General features: G+C 52.5%; 7 protein-coding genes across 7 annotated transcripts; 5 read left to right on the top strand and 2 right to left on the bottom strand.

The window, feature by feature from the left end:
• Positions 1-20: 20 nt before the first annotated feature.
• On the top strand, positions 21-5,093 carry VTN49DRAFT_2596 (uncharacterized protein; the record flags this gene model as incomplete). The annotated part of the gene is made up of 1 exon (XM_069410338.1): positions 21-5,093. One exon carries the CDS (start codon positions 21-23, stop codon positions 5,091-5,093), a length of 5,073 nt encoding a protein of 1,690 aa, XP_069269154.1.
• A 1,200-nt stretch (positions 5,094-6,293) lies between these two features.
• Positions 6,294-8,384, top strand: VTN49DRAFT_2595 (uncharacterized protein; the record flags this gene model as incomplete). The annotated part of the gene is made up of 5 exons (XM_069410337.1): positions 6,294-6,406; positions 6,471-7,070; positions 7,132-7,356; positions 7,407-7,690; positions 7,747-8,384. 5 exons carry the CDS (start codon positions 6,294-6,296, stop codon positions 8,382-8,384), a joined length of 1,860 nt encoding a protein of 619 aa, XP_069269153.1.
• Positions 8,385-10,018: 1,634 nt separating this feature from the next.
• VTN49DRAFT_2594 (uncharacterized protein) lies at positions 10,019-11,157 on the top strand (the record flags this gene model as incomplete). The annotated part of the gene is made up of 2 exons (XM_069410336.1): positions 10,019-10,821; positions 10,878-11,157. 2 exons carry the CDS (start codon positions 10,019-10,021, stop codon positions 11,155-11,157), a joined length of 1,083 nt encoding a protein of 360 aa, XP_069269152.1.
• A 3-nt stretch (positions 11,158-11,160) lies between these two features.
• On the bottom strand, positions 11,161-11,407 carry VTN49DRAFT_2593 (uncharacterized protein; the record flags this gene model as incomplete). Its single annotated transcript, XM_069410335.1, has 2 exons — positions 11,161-11,337; positions 11,384-11,407. The coding sequence occupies 2 exons, from the start codon at positions 11,405-11,407 to the stop codon at positions 11,161-11,163; spliced, it is 201 nt and encodes a 66-aa protein (XP_069269151.1).
• Positions 11,408-11,977: 570 nt separating this feature from the next.
• On the top strand, positions 11,978-12,606 carry VTN49DRAFT_2592 (uncharacterized protein; the record flags this gene model as incomplete). Its single annotated transcript, XM_069410334.1, has 4 exons — positions 11,978-12,226; positions 12,300-12,327; positions 12,389-12,431; positions 12,495-12,606. The coding sequence occupies 4 exons, from the start codon at positions 11,978-11,980 to the stop codon at positions 12,604-12,606; spliced, it is 432 nt and encodes a 143-aa protein (XP_069269150.1).
• Positions 12,607-12,880: 274 nt separating this feature from the next.
• Positions 12,881-15,164, bottom strand: VTN49DRAFT_2591 (uncharacterized protein; the record flags this gene model as incomplete). The annotated part of the gene is made up of 4 exons (XM_069410333.1): positions 12,881-14,361; positions 14,412-14,794; positions 14,853-15,075; positions 15,125-15,164. The coding sequence occupies 4 exons, from the start codon at positions 15,162-15,164 to the stop codon at positions 12,881-12,883; spliced, it is 2,127 nt and encodes a 708-aa protein (XP_069269149.1).
• A 927-nt stretch (positions 15,165-16,091) lies between these two features.
• VTN49DRAFT_2590 (uncharacterized protein) lies at positions 16,092-20,155 on the top strand (the record flags this gene model as incomplete). The annotated part of the gene is made up of 8 exons (XM_069410332.1): positions 16,092-16,855; positions 16,903-17,057; positions 17,118-17,601; positions 17,910-18,012; positions 18,064-19,009; positions 19,063-19,304; positions 19,370-20,008; positions 20,063-20,155. 8 exons carry the CDS (start codon positions 16,092-16,094, stop codon positions 20,153-20,155), a joined length of 3,426 nt encoding a protein of 1,141 aa, XP_069269148.1.
• Between the last annotated feature and the right edge of the window lie 143 nt (positions 20,156-20,298).

Raw genomic sequence — 20,298 nt, 5'->3', positions numbered from 1 at the left:
GTACTGCGCTATCAACGGCAATGGAGACACCCTTTGAGGTTGCTCCCTCTCTTCGCATTCTCATCTGCCGAGAGTGCAAGTGGGGGGTGTTGCCAGAGGATGTGTTCAAGCATTTGCATGGCAAAAGGCATCGCCTATCAGAACACGACGCTGAGGAGATCGCCAGGACCATTCGGCAATGGGATTCGATCAAGAAGAACAGAAAGCATATTCATATTCCCCCAGAGCTACCCGAACCGTTACCCATTCTACCGATCCATAACAATGGGCTGCGGTGTCAGCGAGACCCTCAATGTCCATACATTAGCACAACTATGGGACAGATAGAAAGGCATTGGGCGGCCGACCATCAGTGGCCGAAAGGGAAACGCACCCCCCATGAAGTTCGAGCGTCCGTTCGGCGTGTGTGCTGGCAAAAAGTCTTCCACTGCGGAGAGGGTTTATCTCACCCTGTTCATATCAAATCATTTGACTCAGAAGATAGCGAAAATCCGGACCACTTTTCGGAAGATGCCGAGGAGCAGTCTGCCGATGATGACACTGGAGAGGAAGCCGTCAATGGACCACCGGTTGCGGGACAGGTTATAATCAATGTATCCCCGGCAAAGGCAAAGCGTCTGTTTGAAGTTGTGCCATATCTTCGCATCATTATTTGCCGAAAATGCAAGATGGGAGTATTGCCGAAGAAGGTGTTCAGGCATTTACGCGGCACCAGGCATCGCCTGTCGGACCACGACGCCGAGGAGATTACCAGGACCATTCTGCAATGGGACTCGATTGAGCAGGACAGTCAGCGCATTCATATTCCTCCAACGCTACCCGAACCGCTACCCATTTTGCCCATTCAAGACAATGGCCTGAAGTGTAGGCGAGACCCACAATGCCCATACATTAGCACAACTATGCGACAGATAGAAAAACATTGGGCGGCCGACCATCAGTGGCCGAAAGGGAAACGCACCCCCCATGAAGTTCGAGCATCCGTTCAGCGTGTGTGTTGGCAGAAAGTCTTCTACGGCGAGGCCGGAATATCTCGCCTTGTTCATATCGAATCACTTAACCCAAAGAGTAGCGAGGAACCTAGCGAAGACCCGGACCGTGTTTCTGAAGTTTCCGAGGAGCACGCTGTTAATGAGTTGCCTGTCCCGGCGGAGAATGTTGAGCCAGTCCCAGATAATCAGGTGGTTCAGCCAGAGTATAGCGGAAGCAATGACTGGCAGCTATTGACCTCATGTGCCGAATACTTGAAAGGAGTTCACATTCAAGACCTCGTCCATGTCGTGGCTGCGCCTACAGAGAGCACCGTGCACTATCCGACTGAGCAGGGCGTGCGAGCCATATGGAAAACTATGGATTCGCTAGTTCGGAAGTGCCAGCGGACGGTCCGGCACTGTAATCTCAGCGTTCGCATTGAGGCGATGCGAACCGAAGAGTCAGAGACGCCACGACATCCGTTACTAGCAGACATGGACGAAGACCGCATTCAGCAACACATTCGACCCTGGCAGCAGATCTTGACCTTCATCGCGCGCACCCAGATCGCGTGGCGGTGGCGAGCGCGGAGACCAAAATATGGGATGACTCCACGGCAGAAACAAAAGTGGAAACGGCTGTGGCAATTGGCCATGCAAGGCTCCGTGGGCCACGGTAGCCATGTTGGTATTGATGATAATGGTCTGGAGGGTTGGCTGATGAGCTCTATTGAGAAGGCATGTTTGGAATTTTGTGTTGAACTCCTCAACCAGCCCTGTGGCGCCAACGATTTCAACAGCGTCCTGATGTGCGCCCTGGCCGTACTTGGGCGCAAGGAGTTGGGCTGGCATGATTCGAAAGATTACGCAGATGTGCTTTCCCGGGTTGTGAAGGTGGCGCGGTTCATGGTCGTGCAGCACGCACTATGGCTGGATCCTAATGCCCGGGAGATCATACGCAAATGGCAGAATCCGGATTACCTTGCCTGTAATCCGTTGCAAAGTCCAACTGAGCAACTTGGCAAAATTGGCGAGAACAGTGAGTTGTTGGCAAATATGCCAAATGTTTTTGACATAAGACAGCAATTGCATCAGCCGGTTGCGTCTTGCAGTCAGCAGTCCGACCATATTGATAATTTCGGCCTTCAAAATCTCCCGACATTTCCTGAAATTCTCAAGCGGATGGTACGAAGGTTGATTGTTCGTGGAACGCATGGTCCCATGCATACATTACTAGACTGGTTGGCATATAGTTCAGAGTCTCATGGAAATTCTGCTCGCGGAGGCCCTTTACCGATGCAGGATTCCATGGAGTTGATGATACGCACGTTTACCAATTCTCCCATGCAAGTATTGCGGGACTGGCAGGCTGTTACAGATGCTCTAGAGTTTCGGTCTGACCCAACCGTGCGCGGCCATGTGTCCTGGAAGGATGAGGAAACACTACTATACAAAGGAATGGAATTCACGATGGTTAAGATTCGCGGATTCGTCCACGATCTGATAGCATCAACCAAGAAGCTGCTGAAAGGTTTACTGTATGTCCCTGAAACCGAATCCTCAGAATCACGGTCGGCAGTACTTCCACAGATTCCGTGGGATGCACTTCGTGACGACCCCATGCAGGCTGCACCTTCCTGGAGCTTCTTAAAAGATGAACGCACAGTCAAGTCGCTGGAAGTTAACAGCGAAAGATGTGTGCCGGAGGAAATGTTGAACGAACAGCGATTGCGGCAGTTGTTTTTGCGCAATGGAGTATTCGATGCCGAAGAGACTGTGCGATTCTTTTCTCTTGTTTCCCGGTTCAAAGAGCAGCTGGCAATTTGCGTACTGGTCACCGCTGGGATCCCAGTGCGGCCGTCGGAGTTACTCAGCTTGCAACACGAGAACCCCTCAGCAAAGACTCGGCGCAATATTTTCATTGAGGACGGGATGGTGGCACTTGTCACCACGTTTAACGACATCACCGAGAAAAAGACCATCGTTCGGTTCCTTCCGCGCGAGGTTGGAGAGCTAGTGATTTGGTATTTGTGGTTAGTGCTGCCACTTGTGCGGCAGTTGGCCTTGTGGCGGTCAGGGGTTGGACAAGAGACCACCATTTGTTCAAACCAGGCTCCCGGTCAGAGTCTCCTTAACAATAACCAGCACAAGGACGCGTTTCTGTGGGGTCCTGATCCCGGAACTGGACGAGAATGGACGTGTGATCGAATCAATAGAGTCCTGCAGCGGGAGACGAAGAGTAGCACATTGAATTACGCATTGGACATCGCGTCCTACAGCGATATCGCGGTAGGAATCAGTCGGCGGCGTCTACAACCACATAATGCATTTCCAAATTATGTCCGGGCCGAGCTGAATAGGAAGTTGGACTTGATGCACAATGATGCAAAAGAGTGGATAGATGTGATGGACGTGCGGGATCATGATTCCGAAAATGCCGGCCTAACATATGCACGTGAGATATTCGAACGGCCCTTTTCTGCTTCTCACCGACGAGCCAAGTTCCGTGCATGCAGCGCCGACTGGCACCAGCTTCTCGGGCTTGAGTCGGGCGGTAGACCGCCGTCCGTTCTCGGTAAACGCGTTGGGGGGCCGTTTGAGGAGGATAGGGCAGAAGATAATCAGCAGGCACGCCAGCGCCTGTTGCGGACGACAGACATGGAATCTGCGATGAAAGAAATGACCGGCGAAGCGAACACGCGGCTTGTCGGCGCCCGGGCAGGAGCCATGAAGGCAATAAAGGATGGGGAGACTCCAGTGGTAGCGGTCACGGCTCCGGGAAGGGGGAAGAGCATGTTATTCATGCTACCTGCATGGGTGGCGCCGGGGGGAACCACTGTTGTAGTCGTGCCGCTACTCGAGTCGCGGCAGTCCGTACTGCAATGTTGTCAGAGATTCGGCATCAAGTGTGCGTTCTGGGAGAGTGGGCGTGCGATCGAAGACGCGTCCATCGTTATGGTGACATCCAAGTCTGCAGCAACAGCCGGCTTTCAGTCCTTCCTTGATCGGCTTCACGACACACGCCGCCTTGACAGGATTGTGGTGGACGAATGCCACGCGATCGTGGATAATCGGAATGATTTCAGGCAGCAGCTTTCGTGGCTCGAGCGGTTCATACAAGCTCGGACGCAACTGGTTTTACTCACCACTACTCTGCCACCTTCATTGGAGGACAATCTGTGTGAGGCTGTTCTTCATCTGCCCCGGAAGCTTGTGCCCTTTTTCCGGGAACTAAGGAACCAGCCCAAGGTATCCTATTGCGTATGGGACCCACCGAAACTGCGGAGCAGAGATCGCCTCAGATTCAATTCATGGATTCAGAGCCGGCCTGTCGTGGAATTTATCAAGAGGAAAATCCGATGGGCAGGCAGTGGCCGGATCATCGTGTACGCCAATCTTGCAGAGCAAGTGCGGGCCATTGCACAAAAGTTGGGCTGTGAGGCGCTCGTCCGGGATGATTCTGACGAACCTGATGTCTTGAGCCGCTTCATTGATGGTACCACACGCGTACTTGCCGCCCGAAGCGGCGTAGGTATTGGCGTGGACGTCAAGAATGTTCGTTGCGTCATCCACATTGGCATTCCGCGGTCGCTGCTCGTTTATGCTGAGGAGATTGCGCATGTGGGCCTTGATGGAGAACGCAGCGAGGCCATCATCATCCGCCGGCCTGCCTGCGTTAGTGAGCCATTGTCGTCGGTACTTCGCGAAATTGATGGCGCGACTGCCGAGGACATGGAGCTGCTAGAGAACTACATGTGCGGGGGCTTGCATCGTTGTCTGCGATCAGTGCTGAAAGAATATTTAGATGGGACAAAGCACGAACGTTGCCTTCCTGGCCAGGAAGCTCTGTGCCAGGGCTGCGATCTTACACACGATGATGAGTCGTCGCTGTCTGATTCTTCTTCCTCACTTGTGATGAGGGAACGTCGCAACTCCCGCAGGTTTGCGGACATGCTGGGAACGCTGGACTCTCGTTCACGGCAGCGCCTCCGCAGCTCCAGTGTGGACTCGAAGGGCTCGGCGACGAGCACCCCGTCCATTCTGTCACAGGCCGCATACTTGAATGGCAGTGGACTTGACTCGGAGGAGAGCATCATCAAAGTTGAAGACGAGGAGTCCTAGCCTGGCCAACGGCTATGCATGTCTTATTTGCATCTTATGATTACGAGCTAGTAATACCATGATACCCAGCTCCGGTTTGATTTGGTCTGTGTGTATCCTGCAGGTAACCTCAGTAGTATCTTGACACAGAAATCTTGTTACTGTGACTGGGACTCAACGCTGCAGCCACTCCATCGGCCTCCTCTATTGTCCTGGTTGACAAGCTTTGTGCCATACCCCATTCCGCTCCGACGTCCCCAATCCGAGAGAATGTAGACGAAACCGGCAGCACATAAGGACCTCATTCAGGCTCCTAATTGACATTGACGGGACCGGTTGCTGCGGTTCGCAGTGTCCCGTACCCATATCTCAGCTATTCCGTGGAGCTGTGGATTTAGAGATCTTCCAATTCCAAACATCCTCGAATTGACATTTGTGTCGTTATCTCTTACCAATCCCATTGCTCGGCCGATTTTGTCGTTCCAACGTATGGCGGTGATACGAAGTCAATCGCTGTTGATTTTATGCCAGTTGACTTTGGCCTGATCCACGTAGATCCATGACACATCGAGAAAGGAGTGGGACCCGGAAAGACCCATACGATCGCCCAACGGCCGGGACAATCAGGCTTCCCATAAGGGAGATGTTGACCTACCTATCTGTATGGCCTGTTTCCACGATTCTGCAGCTGAGTCGATTCCCGTGAAATAAGATTCAGCCATGCTGGTCTCGAAGCGAATTGATTGCCGGAATAGTCGACTCAACAGATGTTGTGCCCTGCAAGATTGGCGACTGCCGCAAGCCACTGCGGGGGAAGATGCCGCATTCACAGAATCCACCACAACCCAACATGGAGGCTCCAAGCTTTGATAAAGCTTCACGTCGTTCATGTTGGCGAGTCCTCATAAATCCTGGACGATAAACCTTCTCCAGGATGTTGGAACGCATTCGGATCTGCGTGGTTGTGCTTAAATATTGGTCATCCATTCTCAGCCTCTCAGGTGTTAAACGGATTTCGGATTTACGAACCCCGAAATCCGGCCCGGCACTTGGAAGCTGTGAGCTTGAGCTTATTCCCTGAAAGGACTCGAATAAATTAATTAGTATCCCTAAGGGAAATGGAGAGTATTACAATCACTCTGTACTCAGTATAGCAGACGATTCGCGCAAATACGCAATAGGTCCTTTTCGGTACTGATAGCCGTCAAACGGCGTTGAAGGATGGATTTGGGGTCTCCAGAAACGAGGTCCGCTCCTTACGGCCAGTCGTGCACCAATTGTGTTCGGGTCAAGTGCAGATGTGTCCTGCGTGCCGGCTCTGATATCTGCGAACGGTGGGTCAACTGCGGCAGACGGAATGGATTAATTACCAGTTCAACTGACAGGGAATGGCAATAGATGTCGTCGCCTCAACAAAAACTGTCTTCCGTCAACGTCCGTGAGAAAGAGGAAAGCCCGGGCCAACAAGACCTCCCAGACAGCCCATCTGGAAACGAAGCTCGATCAATTGGTGACGCTTTTGCAATCGAAGTCGGATGATGGGCCACGGCCGGATCATGTACTCTCCTCCGCGACTCCAGCGACAACGGGGAGCAGTAATAGTGAGGCATCGGCCAGCAATGATTACCACTACCACCACACTTCGACGACGAACTCGCTGACTCCGTCTTCGGACTGGTCTGTGGGGAGTTCCTGCTCCAGCACCCGCTTTTTGGACGCCGAGCCTTCGCCGGCGCAGGCGGAGTCTTTGTTTCAATACTTCCGCACTAAGAAGCTACCGCATTTCCCTTACACTAGATTTCCGGATGTCATGACGGCCGCGCAGCTCCGTCAGGACTGTCCGTTTTTCTGGCTCTGCATTATGGCAGTCACCTCTACGTCAGTGCAGCAGCAACTCTCCTTGGGCCGTAGAGTGCGGGAAATTGCCGCCCAAGCGATCATTGTTGATGGAGAACGGTCGCTTGACCTCCTGTTGGGCGTGATTTGCTTTCTGGCCTGGTGAGTATGGCGGGAATCTTGTGAATAGGCTCAATGTCCGGTGAGCTAAACTGAATTGCAGGGGTCAAGCTCTGATTCATAAGGGACCGTTTCTCACCGGTTTCTCTACTATGGCCATCACTCTTCTATTGGACATGGAGCTTCATCGCCCGTCGCGGAGTGATACTCGGGTTTCAATGAGTACATTCCCCAAGCCTCAGATTGTAAATGTTGGGAGTTCGATACCGACGACGAGGACCATGGAACATAGGCGACTTGTTCTGGCAACTTACTTTGTTTGCTCCATGTATGCTTTAGACTCGATCAATGCCTCGTTGAGTGCTAATCGGTACATAGTTTCGGGTGCTGGAGCCAAAGGCCTACAGATGGACTGCCCTGGACCCCATACATGGAACAGTGTCTTCAAACGTTGCAGGAGAGTCCAGAATCACCTTCAGACGTATATCTTGCCCAGCAGATTAAAATTCAACGTATAACGGACAAGGCAAACCAGATCTCTCTGCTGCTGAGAGATGCCGAACGCCCTCAGGATACGCACAGGACCGGATTCTGTATTGAGAATCTCCGAGCTCAACTGGCGGATGTGACAAGTCAAATTCCCGCTTATATGGCGGGCAATGGTAATGGCAACCCGATCGTCAAATGCAGGAAACAGAATTGCTCACGCTTATGACAGCTGAACTCCGACTCCATTGCCTGTTTACAGAAGCAGTTATCTACGACATTGCCTCCGTTCGCACTCCGTTCATTCCACCGTCTTCTGACCCAGATGTGCGAATACTTGATAGTCTGTTTGCCGCCGTTGAAGAAGCAAAGGCATGGTTTGAATTATTCCTCAAACAGGATATCACCCAAATCCTTTGCTCTTCCGTGACGATGACGAAGCACTTTCCCAGAATACTCTATCTGTTTGATCGGTTAACTCGGTTAGATGATCCAACCTGGGATACGAATTTTGTGCACCAAAAGGTCAACGTGCGGCAATTTCTCGAGGATCTCGAAGCAAAACTGCAGAGACTGGCCGACTCGATTGATTTCACCCCGAAAAGCCCGCAGGATGAATCAATTGCCACAAGAGCACTTCGAACCATCCAACTGAAAAAGCATTGGGCCGACTGCAACCAAAAACCAAGCACGCAAGGCGAATCTTCTGACGCCAGCGAAATGCCCTCGGCGGGTGACGTGAACATAGGACTTCACCGCTGGGGCATTTCGGGCTTCATGCGAATAATGTCCCGGGTCTACCATGGCATTGGATCATTGTCCGCTGATCCGTCCAGTGTGTGGGACGTTGCCGTGGGGTCAATCCTATGAAGTCTGCTTCTGCCCAACCACAGATTCTGTGCCGGCAGCAAACCGTCCTCGGTGATGTCGCGTGTGCAGAGTGATTCTCCAACCCACGGGCATGGCCGCCTGTCTGTGACGACAGGGAACAGCGCTCACTATGCAATGCGGTGAGCACGTCTGGCCGCTTGCGGCTTGACGAGACATTGAGAATCGGGTGAATATTGTAACCACCAGATTTGGTTCCTTCGAAATCTCGGCGATAGCCCGGAGTATGTTCACTCCAGGTTTTCCGTGGCGCAGAGCTGCACGAATTTCCTGGATACCCCGAATGCCAGAACACAGAAACTCAAACTTTATTCCTTCTGTCCTTGTCGAGGTCAAACTCGGTCTACCTGTTGGCATCCGAATCTTGGCCAAAACCTCCTGAAAAGGAAAATGCCGTGAGATGGACTCGGCGTTGCACGCTGCCCGGCGTGGCACTGTGGCTGAGGGAGCCGCCATGCCTCTGCTTCAGTGCCTGAGGCAACCATGCGCTTATCGGTGGCGGCCTCGGATCGCACCGTTGGTGGAACCTGGGCCAATCGTTTAGGTTGCAGATGCACTTGGCGTCTGAACTAGTATTGTACTGTTTGTAATAAACAATGACTCAATTTCATTGGCACCTTGTAGATATTTTCCTCTAATCTTTCGAAATCCCGTGTATAATACGACGAGTGGTACGGTTCCTGCAGAGGGAAAGTCAAAAGCGCAGGGCCGTCGTTACCGTGATAACTCCCGAGCCAATGAGACCACGTCATCAGCCGGATAACACCGCAGCCTCCGGCATTCCGCCGAGTCAGCCAAGCCGATTTCTCCTAGGAGTTTCTTGGACAGAGAAAGTTACACTTTTTCTGCTCCGTATTCGGCCCTCGTCTGGGGGGGACGAAGGAAGAAAAAAAAATTGGGATGTCCTGATACATTGGCCAAGATTCCCGGCGACCTCTGAATTGAGGCATTCTCCTCATGATACGGCCCATGCCGTCGCATCCTCGTCCGCACAATCCGCCGACCAGCGAGGATCAACGGATCAGCGAGCCGGAATCGAAGTTCCAAAATGGGAATCCAATCACACTAAATCTAGCGTTGAAGTTTAGTGAAGTTTAGCCAGGAACGAACGAGTCAGGATGGGCGCGATTGGCTGCCGCCCGTCTCAGTAAGCCCATTCTGGAATAGGGGGTCTTTAGCCCCGTCTTCTGGAGTCCAGGGCCAAGACCGCGTGCCCCCTTTTGCATAGCGGCCAGAGACACCACGGAGTGCATGAGCGCCAAGGCCCAAAACGCCCAAAGGCGAATCAGTCGGTCTCTGCAACCCTGATTCTCGGGTCCCCTCCCTCACGCCTTTTCTGTCTTTAATAGTATCGCTTCATCGGCGTTCTTCGTTCTCTTCGTTCCCTCCCTTCGTTGACGTGCATTGCGACGTTTACATCCGATTTCTGTACCAAATCCCGCGGCTTGAGCCTAGGAGGCTCACTCCTGAACCTCCAGATCGTCGTTCTCTGTCACTGCCACTCCTTTTTCTCGCGGTGCGACCTTTCGCACTTTCAATCGTTGACGCGACCAGACGGCCGCCAATTCATTGCCGGCTCCCGTGCATGATATCGACTTGAATTCAATCGCCTCACCATGACTCTCCTTACCATTCTGGTCGGCCTGTTGGCCACCGCGATACCGAGAGTACACGCCCAGACGTGGACCGACTGCCAACCGCTCAACGAGACATGTCCGCCAAACCCGGCGTTTGGCACTAAATATACCTGGAATTTCAGTTCTAATTCATTACTGGACGACAATTGGAATATCACCAATGGCGCCGTGGATTATGCCAAGGACGGCATGATGTTCAGCATCCAGCGGAAGATGGACTCGCCCACGATTCGATCCAAATTCTACCTGTTCTTCGGCCGCATCGAGTACCACATTCAGGCGGCGCCGGGCGCAGGCGTGATTAGCAGCGCCGTCCTGCAGTCTGATGACTTGGACGAGGTGGACTGGGAATGGATCGGCGCACAGGAATATGCGGTGCAGTCCAACTATTTCGGCAAGGGCGTGTTTGAAAGTGCCGACGGCAGGATCCACAACGTCACCGAAAATCTGACCAAGGACTACCACAACTACACGACCTGGTGGGACAAGGACAAGCTGGAATGGTGGTATGATGGCCAGCTGCTGCGAACCCTCAAGTACGAGGATGCCGATGGCGGCAAGTACTACCCGCAAACTCCCATGACCATCCGCCTCGGTATCTGGCCTGCCGGTGATCCCAGCCAGCCCAAGGGACGCATTGAGTGGGCCGGTGGTGAAATTGACTACAATGACGGTCCCTACACCATGTACATCAAGCAGCTGAAGGCCGAGGACTTTTCTACCGGCAAGGAGTACGTCTACTCTGATCACAGTGGGTCGTGGGAAAGCATCGACATTGTACCGTAAGTATCCAGTCTTGATACTTTATTTCGTTTTGCAGGACTGATGGTTCGTTTAGCGGAAATTCGACCGCTTGGGAGAACCTCTATGGAGAGGATGAAAGCCTCTCCCAGAAATGGGCACGGCTGCCGCAAGCTGCCAAGGTCGGTGTCTACGCTGGTGGCGCCACCGTTGCGGCCATTTGCATCGCTGCCCTGGTGTTCTTCTGCATCCGCCAGCGCCGCATCGGGCGACGCGAGTTCAACATCCAGAACAACAAGATGATGGAAGAGCGGACCGAGATGATGAATCTGCAAGCAGAGTGGCGAAGCAAGGGATATGTCGGTGGCCGCACATGAAACCTAGCTCGGGTATCTTGTCGTCCATTTCTCGTTTTTTGATTTATCCTTCCATTTCAGTTGCCTTATATCCTGGGGTCGTCGTGCATCATGTACTTTTAATCTCTTGACGAGGCGACCACGCATGGCTGGCCCAGCGATGGTCCGACCTGTCGTCCTGCTGTTGTTCAGTAGAACCTCCTGCCACGGTCATTCACGAACACTGCAATTCCTCCTTTTCGTGTACACATGGAATCCGGTCTCCTGTCATTTTATTGTTTGAATCGATTCCATACTTGACGAATGCACAGTGGCCCAGGGATTGGCTTTATCGCGTTCCCTAAGGATTGTGCGATAGGAGTGGTCGCTTGAATCAGAGATGTAACGTAGTTGACTCGGCTGCGTGCAGCGATGTTAGAGCTACGAGAGTACTTCGTATCGTTTCCCTTCGAAGTACCACACTGGAATGAAAACACACGACGATTTCATTTACCGGGAGCAAGGAACTCGACAACTGAACACTCTATGCGGAGCAGGCCTCTTCAATATACAACCATACCTCAAAATACCTAGTCCCTGCATTCTGACATGACCATAGTCGTTCGAAACTTCCACATCGCATTAATCCGCTGTCTCAGACTCGAAACACTGGAAGTCACAGTCGATCGATCGCCGAAAATGACATCACAATCCCCCAGATCGAACATTCGATGAAGTCACGTGAGGAACTCTTCTAATCACGTGAATATAAAGAACCCCAGTCCTCCACCATGCAAACTGCTGCGTGTTTGCCCACTGTCAACTCACGCCGAATCGACAGACGAAACACGGTTCTGCCACCATGGGATCCATCGTCCTTCCTCATCTGCGCACCGCCTGGCACGTCGACCAGAGCATCCTCAGCGAAAGCGAGCGTCTGGTGGTCATCCGGTTCGGAAAAGATGGCCACCCAGACTGTCTGCGGCAGGATGACGTCCTGGCCAAGATTGCCGATAAGGTCAAGAACTTTGCCGTGATTTACCTGTGTGATATCGACGAGGTGCCCGAGTTCAACGCCATGTATGAGCTTTATGATCCGATGACCATTATGGTATGTCCGCCTCCGGTCCTTCATTTTTTTTTTTTGTCCTGGTGCAAGGTACAGGTACTAACTGATTGTTTAGTTCTTTTTTAGGAATAAACATATGATGTGTATGTTCCCCCTTCTTCACGAGAGTGTTATGACTGAGCATAGGCTGATCTTATCCTACAGGTGATTTCGGGACGGGTAACAATAACAAGCTGAACTGGGTCCTGTAAGTGCCATCTCCTCTCGTCTTCTCTCTCCAGGGAAGAACTTTTTGCTAACGATCCCCTAGCGAAGACAAGCAAGAACTCATCGATATCATCGAGACCATCTATCGCGGTGCGAAGAAGGGACGCGGTCTGGTGGTTAGTCCGAAGGATTACTCGACGAGATACAGATACTAGGCATGAGGCATGAGTGATGACCATGGATGATGATTGCATGATGTTTTGGTTCCGGAGTTTGTCTGGGTTTTTGTCCTTGAAAGGGCTTTGTCTGGTTAAAGTGTGACTTAGATTTATCATATCCAGCGCTTTTTGCTAGTGGCGAATACACTGGGGCTTTCGGCATCAACATACTGAGAGAGCTCTACGATAACAATCTAAAACGCTTGATTAGCAATTATTCCTAATCGATGTTGTCGTACATGTACAGTGCAAGCAGTTCGGATCCACCTTTTCAACTCTCCTTCCCCAACCGGCCCAACGCATCCGTCAAGAACTCCGATGCATTCATAAGTTCCGTGCTGCCGTAGACCACACGCCGCGTGGGTGTACCGCCGGATCCCCCGGCTCCGGAGCCAGTAACGCTGCTTGACCCGCTTGTTCGTCGTACCCAGTCTTGCAGATTGCCGTATTCCTCGATGCTGCCACCGCCCACCGTGAAAATGATCGCTTCGTTGAACGCCTGCCGCCGCTGCCCGAAAGTTGCGCCTGTTCCCGGCGCGCTGCTTCCAGGTCCGCCTGGCGTTTGGCTATGCCGCGACGCGGATGAAGGTGGCACGGCGCCACGAGCGTTGGCGCTGCGCGGGTCGAAGTACAGGTAATTTTCTGTCTTGGCGATTGCTGAGCTCGACGCTGACGACGGATCCATGATCGATTCCACAATCTTCGTCAGCGTGAGGTCTTTGTTGGCTGGGAGGAAGTTCTTGACTCCAGAGATCAGGGAGTCGAAGTTGGACCCCAGCGCTCCCGATGTGATTCGGTCCGTTAGACGATTCGAGAGTGTTGAAAATCCTTTGAATAGATCAGACGATTGTTGTTGTGGCGCTCCCGAAGAGCTGGTCATCATTGTCATTCGGGTGATTTCGCGCACCCTCTTTACGTAGGCCAATGAACTAATGTCTTTGTTCCCAGCCGCCACTAACGCTTCCTCAAATTTCGTCATCTCCGCTCGAGACAATTCCGTCTCGGTGGTTAGGAACCAAATAATGAATAATCGCAGCTTGTCTGTCGGATCGGACCCTTTGTTCGGGTCATTAATCAGTTCCAAAATCTGTGTCTTGGATTGTTTGTTGATGTTCTCCTCTATTTGAAAGAAGTTGTCCAGCTGACGATCCTTGATGCCTTGAAGGAGCGCTGTTGCGATGTTCATGTGCATGTCGAGAATCGCTTTGCGCTCGCGTAGCTCCGGCAGTAAAGTGATAGCCGCCTTCAGGTGCTGTGCTGATGCATTGCCGCCACTTTGAAGGTCTTCAATCGACGAAGCCCCTGTCTTTTTCGTGATTTCGTTGGCATCCTCTTTGTATCGAGTAAGCTCTGCATCAATATCTTCTGCCACCTGCGGGAATGGAACCCCGGCATTTCGGCGCCAGAAAAAGTCATTCGACGTGAGATCATATGATTTCTTAGTCGTGCCCTTCGCAGGATTGTTCTCATCAACCGGTGTCTCCACTGTGATTCGGTTAAGGCGCATTCGGAGGACGTCTTGAACGAGAGACTGATACGTCCAGGAATGCGACAGCATTGGCACAAGATCGACGTTTCTGTCAACAATGATCATGACCGGACGTGACGATGGTACGCCCGGTGCCGGTCGCTTGCCGCCGGAGAAGAGGTTATCTTTAGAATTCAGGATGTGATCCCGCAGCTTGCGATCCAGTTTCGTAGCAATAAGCTCTGCCGCGCCGCCCTTGGGACAGCGAATGATCGGGATAGCCCCTTGAACAGTTAGCCTTTAATCCGCAACGACCCGCGAGTACAAATCATACCCATCGTCACGCTGACGCTGAACAGCCCACTAACAATCCTGTCCACCACCTCGTCCAGCTCTTCATCACTGGTGTGGGCACTGTTGATCTTGTAATACGAGTCATTTCCCATTCCCAAACTGAAAAGATCGGGCTCCGCAACGATGAAATTCAAATATTGGTCGTACACCTGGGCAATATGCTCCGCTGTGCCCGTTGATGCGACCTGAGAGGCAAAGTCCTCCAGCAGCGGTCGAGGCACAGACGAGAGGAAGTTAACATAAGCGGGCGAGTAAAGACCGCGCGACAAATCGGAGGTTATTAGTTGAATATTGACGGGCGTTGGCTCGACCAGATAAACCACAGGTACGTCGGGAATGGGATACCGCGGAGAGTTGATATTCCTTCCAGCATCGCCGTCAGCACAAAAAGCACTCCTTGTCGCGGCCAGACCTGACCTACAAATGAATCGTCACACCCCAGGTCCGCAGGTCATTGACCCGCAGCACACTGCTGATAACATCTCGTCCCATATTGTCGAAAACCAACACTTTCCATATCGGCTCGCCATTTTCGTTCAGGATAGGTGTGGATTGCGAGATCAAGCCGGTCGATGAGGAACTCTCGTGGTGGTCCGCCGGTGAGCGAACTTCCTGATTGAGATTCAGGATCTTCTGAATCGCAGCTGCGACAGTCAGCCGCTTCCTGCCGAGGGACACTTGTTGCGAACTTACCGACTTGACGATCCCGCAGCGACATAGCCTGGGACGCCATCGCGGTCACGACCAGCCGGTCTGGACTTGGCAATTGACAAATTATTCCAGAAACACCGGTCGTGAAGGGACCAAACACTCGCGACTGCTCTTTGAATATTTGCTCAACACAGTCGCCCTTACAGGATCACCGCGCACATCCCGTTTCAAGTCGCTTCATCAAGCTGGCAGCATCATGGATCGAAAGCCGCAGCCAATCAGCGGATGCTGACATAAGCAGTGCAGACAAACACTGCAAACGCGCTGCCGCGTCCTTGACCTCTGATTTGGCGTTTTCTTCTCCTTCCTCTTTTCACCCTCCAGTCTTCACCCCGTCTCACCCTGTTTCAACCTCCTCTGTAAAGTGAAATGCAGTTCGAGTCTGGCTTTAAGTACTAAGGCCATTTTCGCATCACCTTAAGGCAAGTTAGACAGCACGTGGCCACTGCTCTGAAGAGGTTATCGGCGGTGACGCTACACCCTTGAGTCTTTGTGAAGAGAGGGTTTTGCAGCTGTCGAAATCTCAAGGGAACTTCGAGACAAAGGAGTTTCTAGGTTGAGGAAAGGGTGGATCAATTTGCCGAGTCTCTACTTTTACTGTACAAGCGGGTGTATTTCAAGCTTCTCGAAGCTGCTGCTCCGACTGTTTGACCCTGTGGTTTTGTTAGAAGCGGCCGACTTACGACACCTAAGGCTCCCCAACTGTTGCCGTCGTGCCGCTTTTGCTCCACACCACGCATTGTACACCCCCAGCTTGAGATCCTCAACTCGATGAAAATCTCAGCTTTTCTAGGGCCTGCTTCCTCTCAGGTGAATGGATACCCAGTTGGCTTCCTGAAGTGAACCCACGAATCTCCCGTCTGGGCTTCCTGTTTTGGGGTCCCTTAAAGCGGCACTGCGCATCCTTCCCCCGGTTCGATCACGTGACTCAGCTGGCGCCGCTACATCCATGCCCGAAATGGAGACCACTACGGCGACTCACGGTGAATCCCCAGCGATTCGTCAGCAATCAGTAGGGCAAGATTCAATGTCTACAGAGTATTGGGATCCGCTTGTTTCGTTATACCCAGAAGCCGATTCGCAGACGCAGGAGCAACAACAGCAGCAGGCCGTGGACGGCATTGCCTGGGACCAGTCAGTTTTTCCGGAACCGCAGCAAGACCAGCAGTCGCAAATCCGAAGCCAGAACGAGCCCCCGCGAGATTTGTATTCGACCGCTCCTCAATCATGGGAACAAAATCCGACAATTACATCCGGACATGGTTACAACCTTCCGCCGCCTCAACAACACTACCAAGTGTCGTATCCTCAAGACCAGGGAGGTTACAATCGGTCTCTCGGACCTGCCGACAATCTCTCCCTTAATCAGCCCTTCACCTTCTCCGAATCCTACTTTCAGCCGCCTCCTCAAGTACCTCCACCGCACCTCACATCGCGTCCTGAGACCATCACACAGCAATCGGTTGCGTCGCCAAATGCCCCGGGCCAAGCAGGTCATCAATTTATATTGCCTGCCAATTATGGAGATCATACGCGGACAGGATACACTGGAACTTTCCAGCAGCAGGGTCCCAATGTTGGCTTCCAACACACAATCAACCCACAATACTTGACACCAACAACGGCTACAGGCCAGCCACAGGGCAGCTCTCAGAATCAGTTTCTTTTCTATAACCCGGCTGCCTCGACATATGAGCGGCCCAACGATCCGAGGTGAGTATGTGTGCGAGTTTCTACCCTTCAGTACTGACTACGTTCAGGAATTACCAAGTCTTCCCAAGTAGCTCGGGACCAGTAAGTACGCAACAGCCACTTTCTAAGCAGGTCGCTCCTCCACAAGGCCCTGCTGGTCAGTTTTCCACCTTCCAGGCCTTGCCACCTGCAGCTCAAAGCCAGCCTGCGGTCGGTGTGAATGGTAGGTGTCTCATGTCTCCTTGTCAACTCTTCGAAACGAATGCGCTGATTCTTGGCGCAGGGGTTATCGATGCCTCGAAAGGAAAACCCACGCCTGCTGCGAAGAAGAAGACCACGCAGACAAAAACTAAGAAGACAGCGTCCAAAGATCCAAAGAAACCCTCCGAGCCGGACTCGGATAGTGAATCTTCGGACGAGTCGGATTTAGAGATTGAGGAACCTGAGGAACCGTCTCCACTGCCTGCTGTGCGGCCAACGGATCCTGAAGCTGCGGCTGAGTATGACACACTGAGCGCCGTCTGGGCACCTAGAAACAGGCGGCCCAAAGTTGAGAAAATCAAGACCGCTCTAGTAGCCTTCAAAGATGTTGTCAAGGCCGTAAGGGATGAATGGAAAACGCAGAGCCAGGCAATGAAAGACGCCGAGAATAAATCCGAGAACGAAAAGGCAGCCGAACTGAAGAAAAAAGTCATTGCACAACGAAAAATCATGGAGGTGGTCATCAACGCAACCCTGAACAAGGGTCACCCAATCATCGTTGAGAAGTATGTCCTTTTCCCGTGTGCATTCCTCACCGAGATGGCAGTCGATTGTTGTCCTCGTCATGATTGTAGAAGTCTGAAGCGAAATGAACTACTACCACGTAACCGTTCCTTTTGGATAACGGCACTGCTGTCAATCATGTTTGAAAGCCAATAGGCGCACCTTTACACATAGCGGCCAATAGCCGTTGTGCGGGGTTTATCCTCCGCAGGCTATGTACGCTGCTAGATGGCTTTTGCAACTGGCGAAAGGACAAGAATCGTTGCCAGTCGGAGGTTTCTAGATATCCATGCTGACTTCATGAGTTCAGACTAGGAGAGCACCCCGTTGCCGTTTCGGCTCTGTATTCTTTCCTTCTAGATCGTCATCAAGCGGCTGATTTTGAGGGCACTCTGACGGTTTCTATTCTCAAGGTTTGTACCATCCACGGCGTCTTCACGGAATTATTTCACTAACAGATGCAGCTGTTGTCACAATTCACAACCGTTGATGAGGATATTCTCCAGAAAACCAACCTATCGAAGCTTCTTCCGCGAATTATGAAAAAAGGTGGTAAACCTGTCCAAGAGCTCTGTCAGAAGATCCTGGACAATGCCGCGGCAACAACGAAAAGGAAGAGTGAAGCATCCAAAGATGCTGCTTCGCGTAAGGAAGGGACTCCGGGGAGTAGTAGTGCTGAGTCGACCTCCGGAGTCAAGCGTCCACGCGAGGGAGAGGTCAACGGTGCTCCGGCGACGAAGAAGACCGTGCAGTCGAGCACTGCGAAGCCGGCATCGTCCACAGCCAAGTCGGTGGCGTCTTCCGGCAAACGTCCCGATGGCACGACAGATGGGAAATCATCCACGGCTCCAGCAGGCCGGCCCAAAACAAGTATTGTGGCACCAAAGCCTACGGTTCTTTTCAGTAGTTTGACATCAGCCTCGAAAAAGCCCGGCACTTCGAACGCTGCACGAGCTGCGGCCGCTGCTGCCGCGGCCAAGGAGAAGGCCAATCAGGCATCAGGGGAGAAGAAGAAAGAAGAGCCTTCTACTTCTGCCCCCGCACAAAAGCCAGCTTTGTCTTTTGGTGAGATTCTGGCCGGCCTGAACAAGCCGGACGAGGCCAAGGAGGCGAAACAAGAAGAGACTCGTCCTTCTGAAACGGAGGAGGAACGAGCGAAACGATTACGCAAGGAAGCCCGACGCAAGCTTCGCGTTAGCTGGAAACCAGACGACAGTCTGGTTGAGGTGCGGCTCTTCACGCATCACCCAGAGGAAGAGATCGGCCCGGACGACCGTCTCAGGCGCGATGCGGGAGATATCAAGGGTGAAGGCCGCATGCTGAAGCTGCACAAAGAATTGGAAGAGGAGGATGAGGATGAGGAGATGGGAATCCAGGAGGAAGCACTTGGAGAATATCGGTCTCCGAGCGGTATGTTCCCCATCGTTGGTTCATTATTTGAGTGTATGCTTACATGATTTCAGAAATCGACCTGGACGTGCTGCCCGAGGAGGACCGGAAGAGGAATTTTATCAAGCGCGGAGGCATTCAAGAGCCGGACAGTCCGGAGAAACTGGCCCAGGAGCAGCGCGAGGCCAATTCATTGATGGTATTCTATACGTCGCCTGCCGATGTTCCGTGGTCTCCCAAGGAGCCACCACCGCCCCCAGAGGACGAACCGGCAACCACAGAAACACCATTTGGGGAGCCAGACGAACGTGTCCAGGTAAGTTACTATCGGTGCCATTACTCTTCATATCCATAGAAGCTAACTTTTTCAAACTACTCCAGGCTCGGTCTGCTCGTTATTTTGCGATGAGAAATGGCTCGCAAACACAACCACAGCCGTCTACTGCAACAACTGCACCGGCAGCGACCGCGCCGACAATTCCGAACGGCCCACTGGATATCGCAAGTCTTCTCAAATCCATTCAGACAGCGCAACAGACTCAACAACCACCGCCGCAGCCGACCCAACCAACACCGGGACCATTCGCCGACCTAGAACGGACTGTGAATCTCTTCCGACAACAGCAGGGGCAGCCGCCAGTGTCGATACCGCAGGTACCGGCCGTTCCGCAGATGCCAGCAACGTCGGGGCAGCCGATCGATTTTCAGAAGATCCTTGCGGTGCTGAACGCTTCAAAGCAAATGCAGCAGGCGGCGCCGCCCATGCCTATGACGGTGCCGCAGGCGATCAACCCAAACCTGGCAGCCATCATCTCGCAACTGAGTGGTGCTTCCCAACAACAAGCATCGCAGCCGCCATCCCAATCATCAACTTCCGCATCGTCAACGGCTCCTTCTACAACATCTGGGATTTACGAAGATCCGGAGCGCAAACGACTGCGCGAAATGGGACACAGCAACCCGCATGACGACCGTCAGAAGCGGCCGCGGATGTACGTGGATCCGAAAGCGAAGCGACACGTAAGTAACTCTTCTCTTTCTTCTTATCCGAGCAATGCTAACATGAGGCGACAGCCCAAAGCTGGCTCTGTGCCCTGCAGATATTGGCGAGAGGGCAAGTGCCTCAAAGGGGAAGACTGCACGTTTCGGCACGACCCGCTTGATTAATCGATCTATCGAACCGTTCTTCTCGTCTTCCTTTCCTATCATATATGATTTTAATAGTTGTACTCCCTACTTAGAGGTTTGGCTCTGGGATTTCATGCGACGGGGGAAAAGTCACTTTTGTCATGTTTTGCATGTTGGTGGCG

Source organism: Thermomyces lanuginosus (genome assembly GCF_041956635.1).
Source record: "Thermomyces lanuginosus strain ATCC 200065 unplaced genomic scaffold VTN49scaffold_27, whole genome shotgun sequence".
In the NCBI taxonomy this organism is placed as follows: Eukaryota; Fungi; Ascomycota; class Eurotiomycetes; order Eurotiales; family Trichocomaceae; genus Thermomyces; species Thermomyces lanuginosus.
The sequence above is the reverse complement of the archived record's forward strand: the minus strand, read 5'-3'. Positions and strand labels throughout refer to the sequence as shown.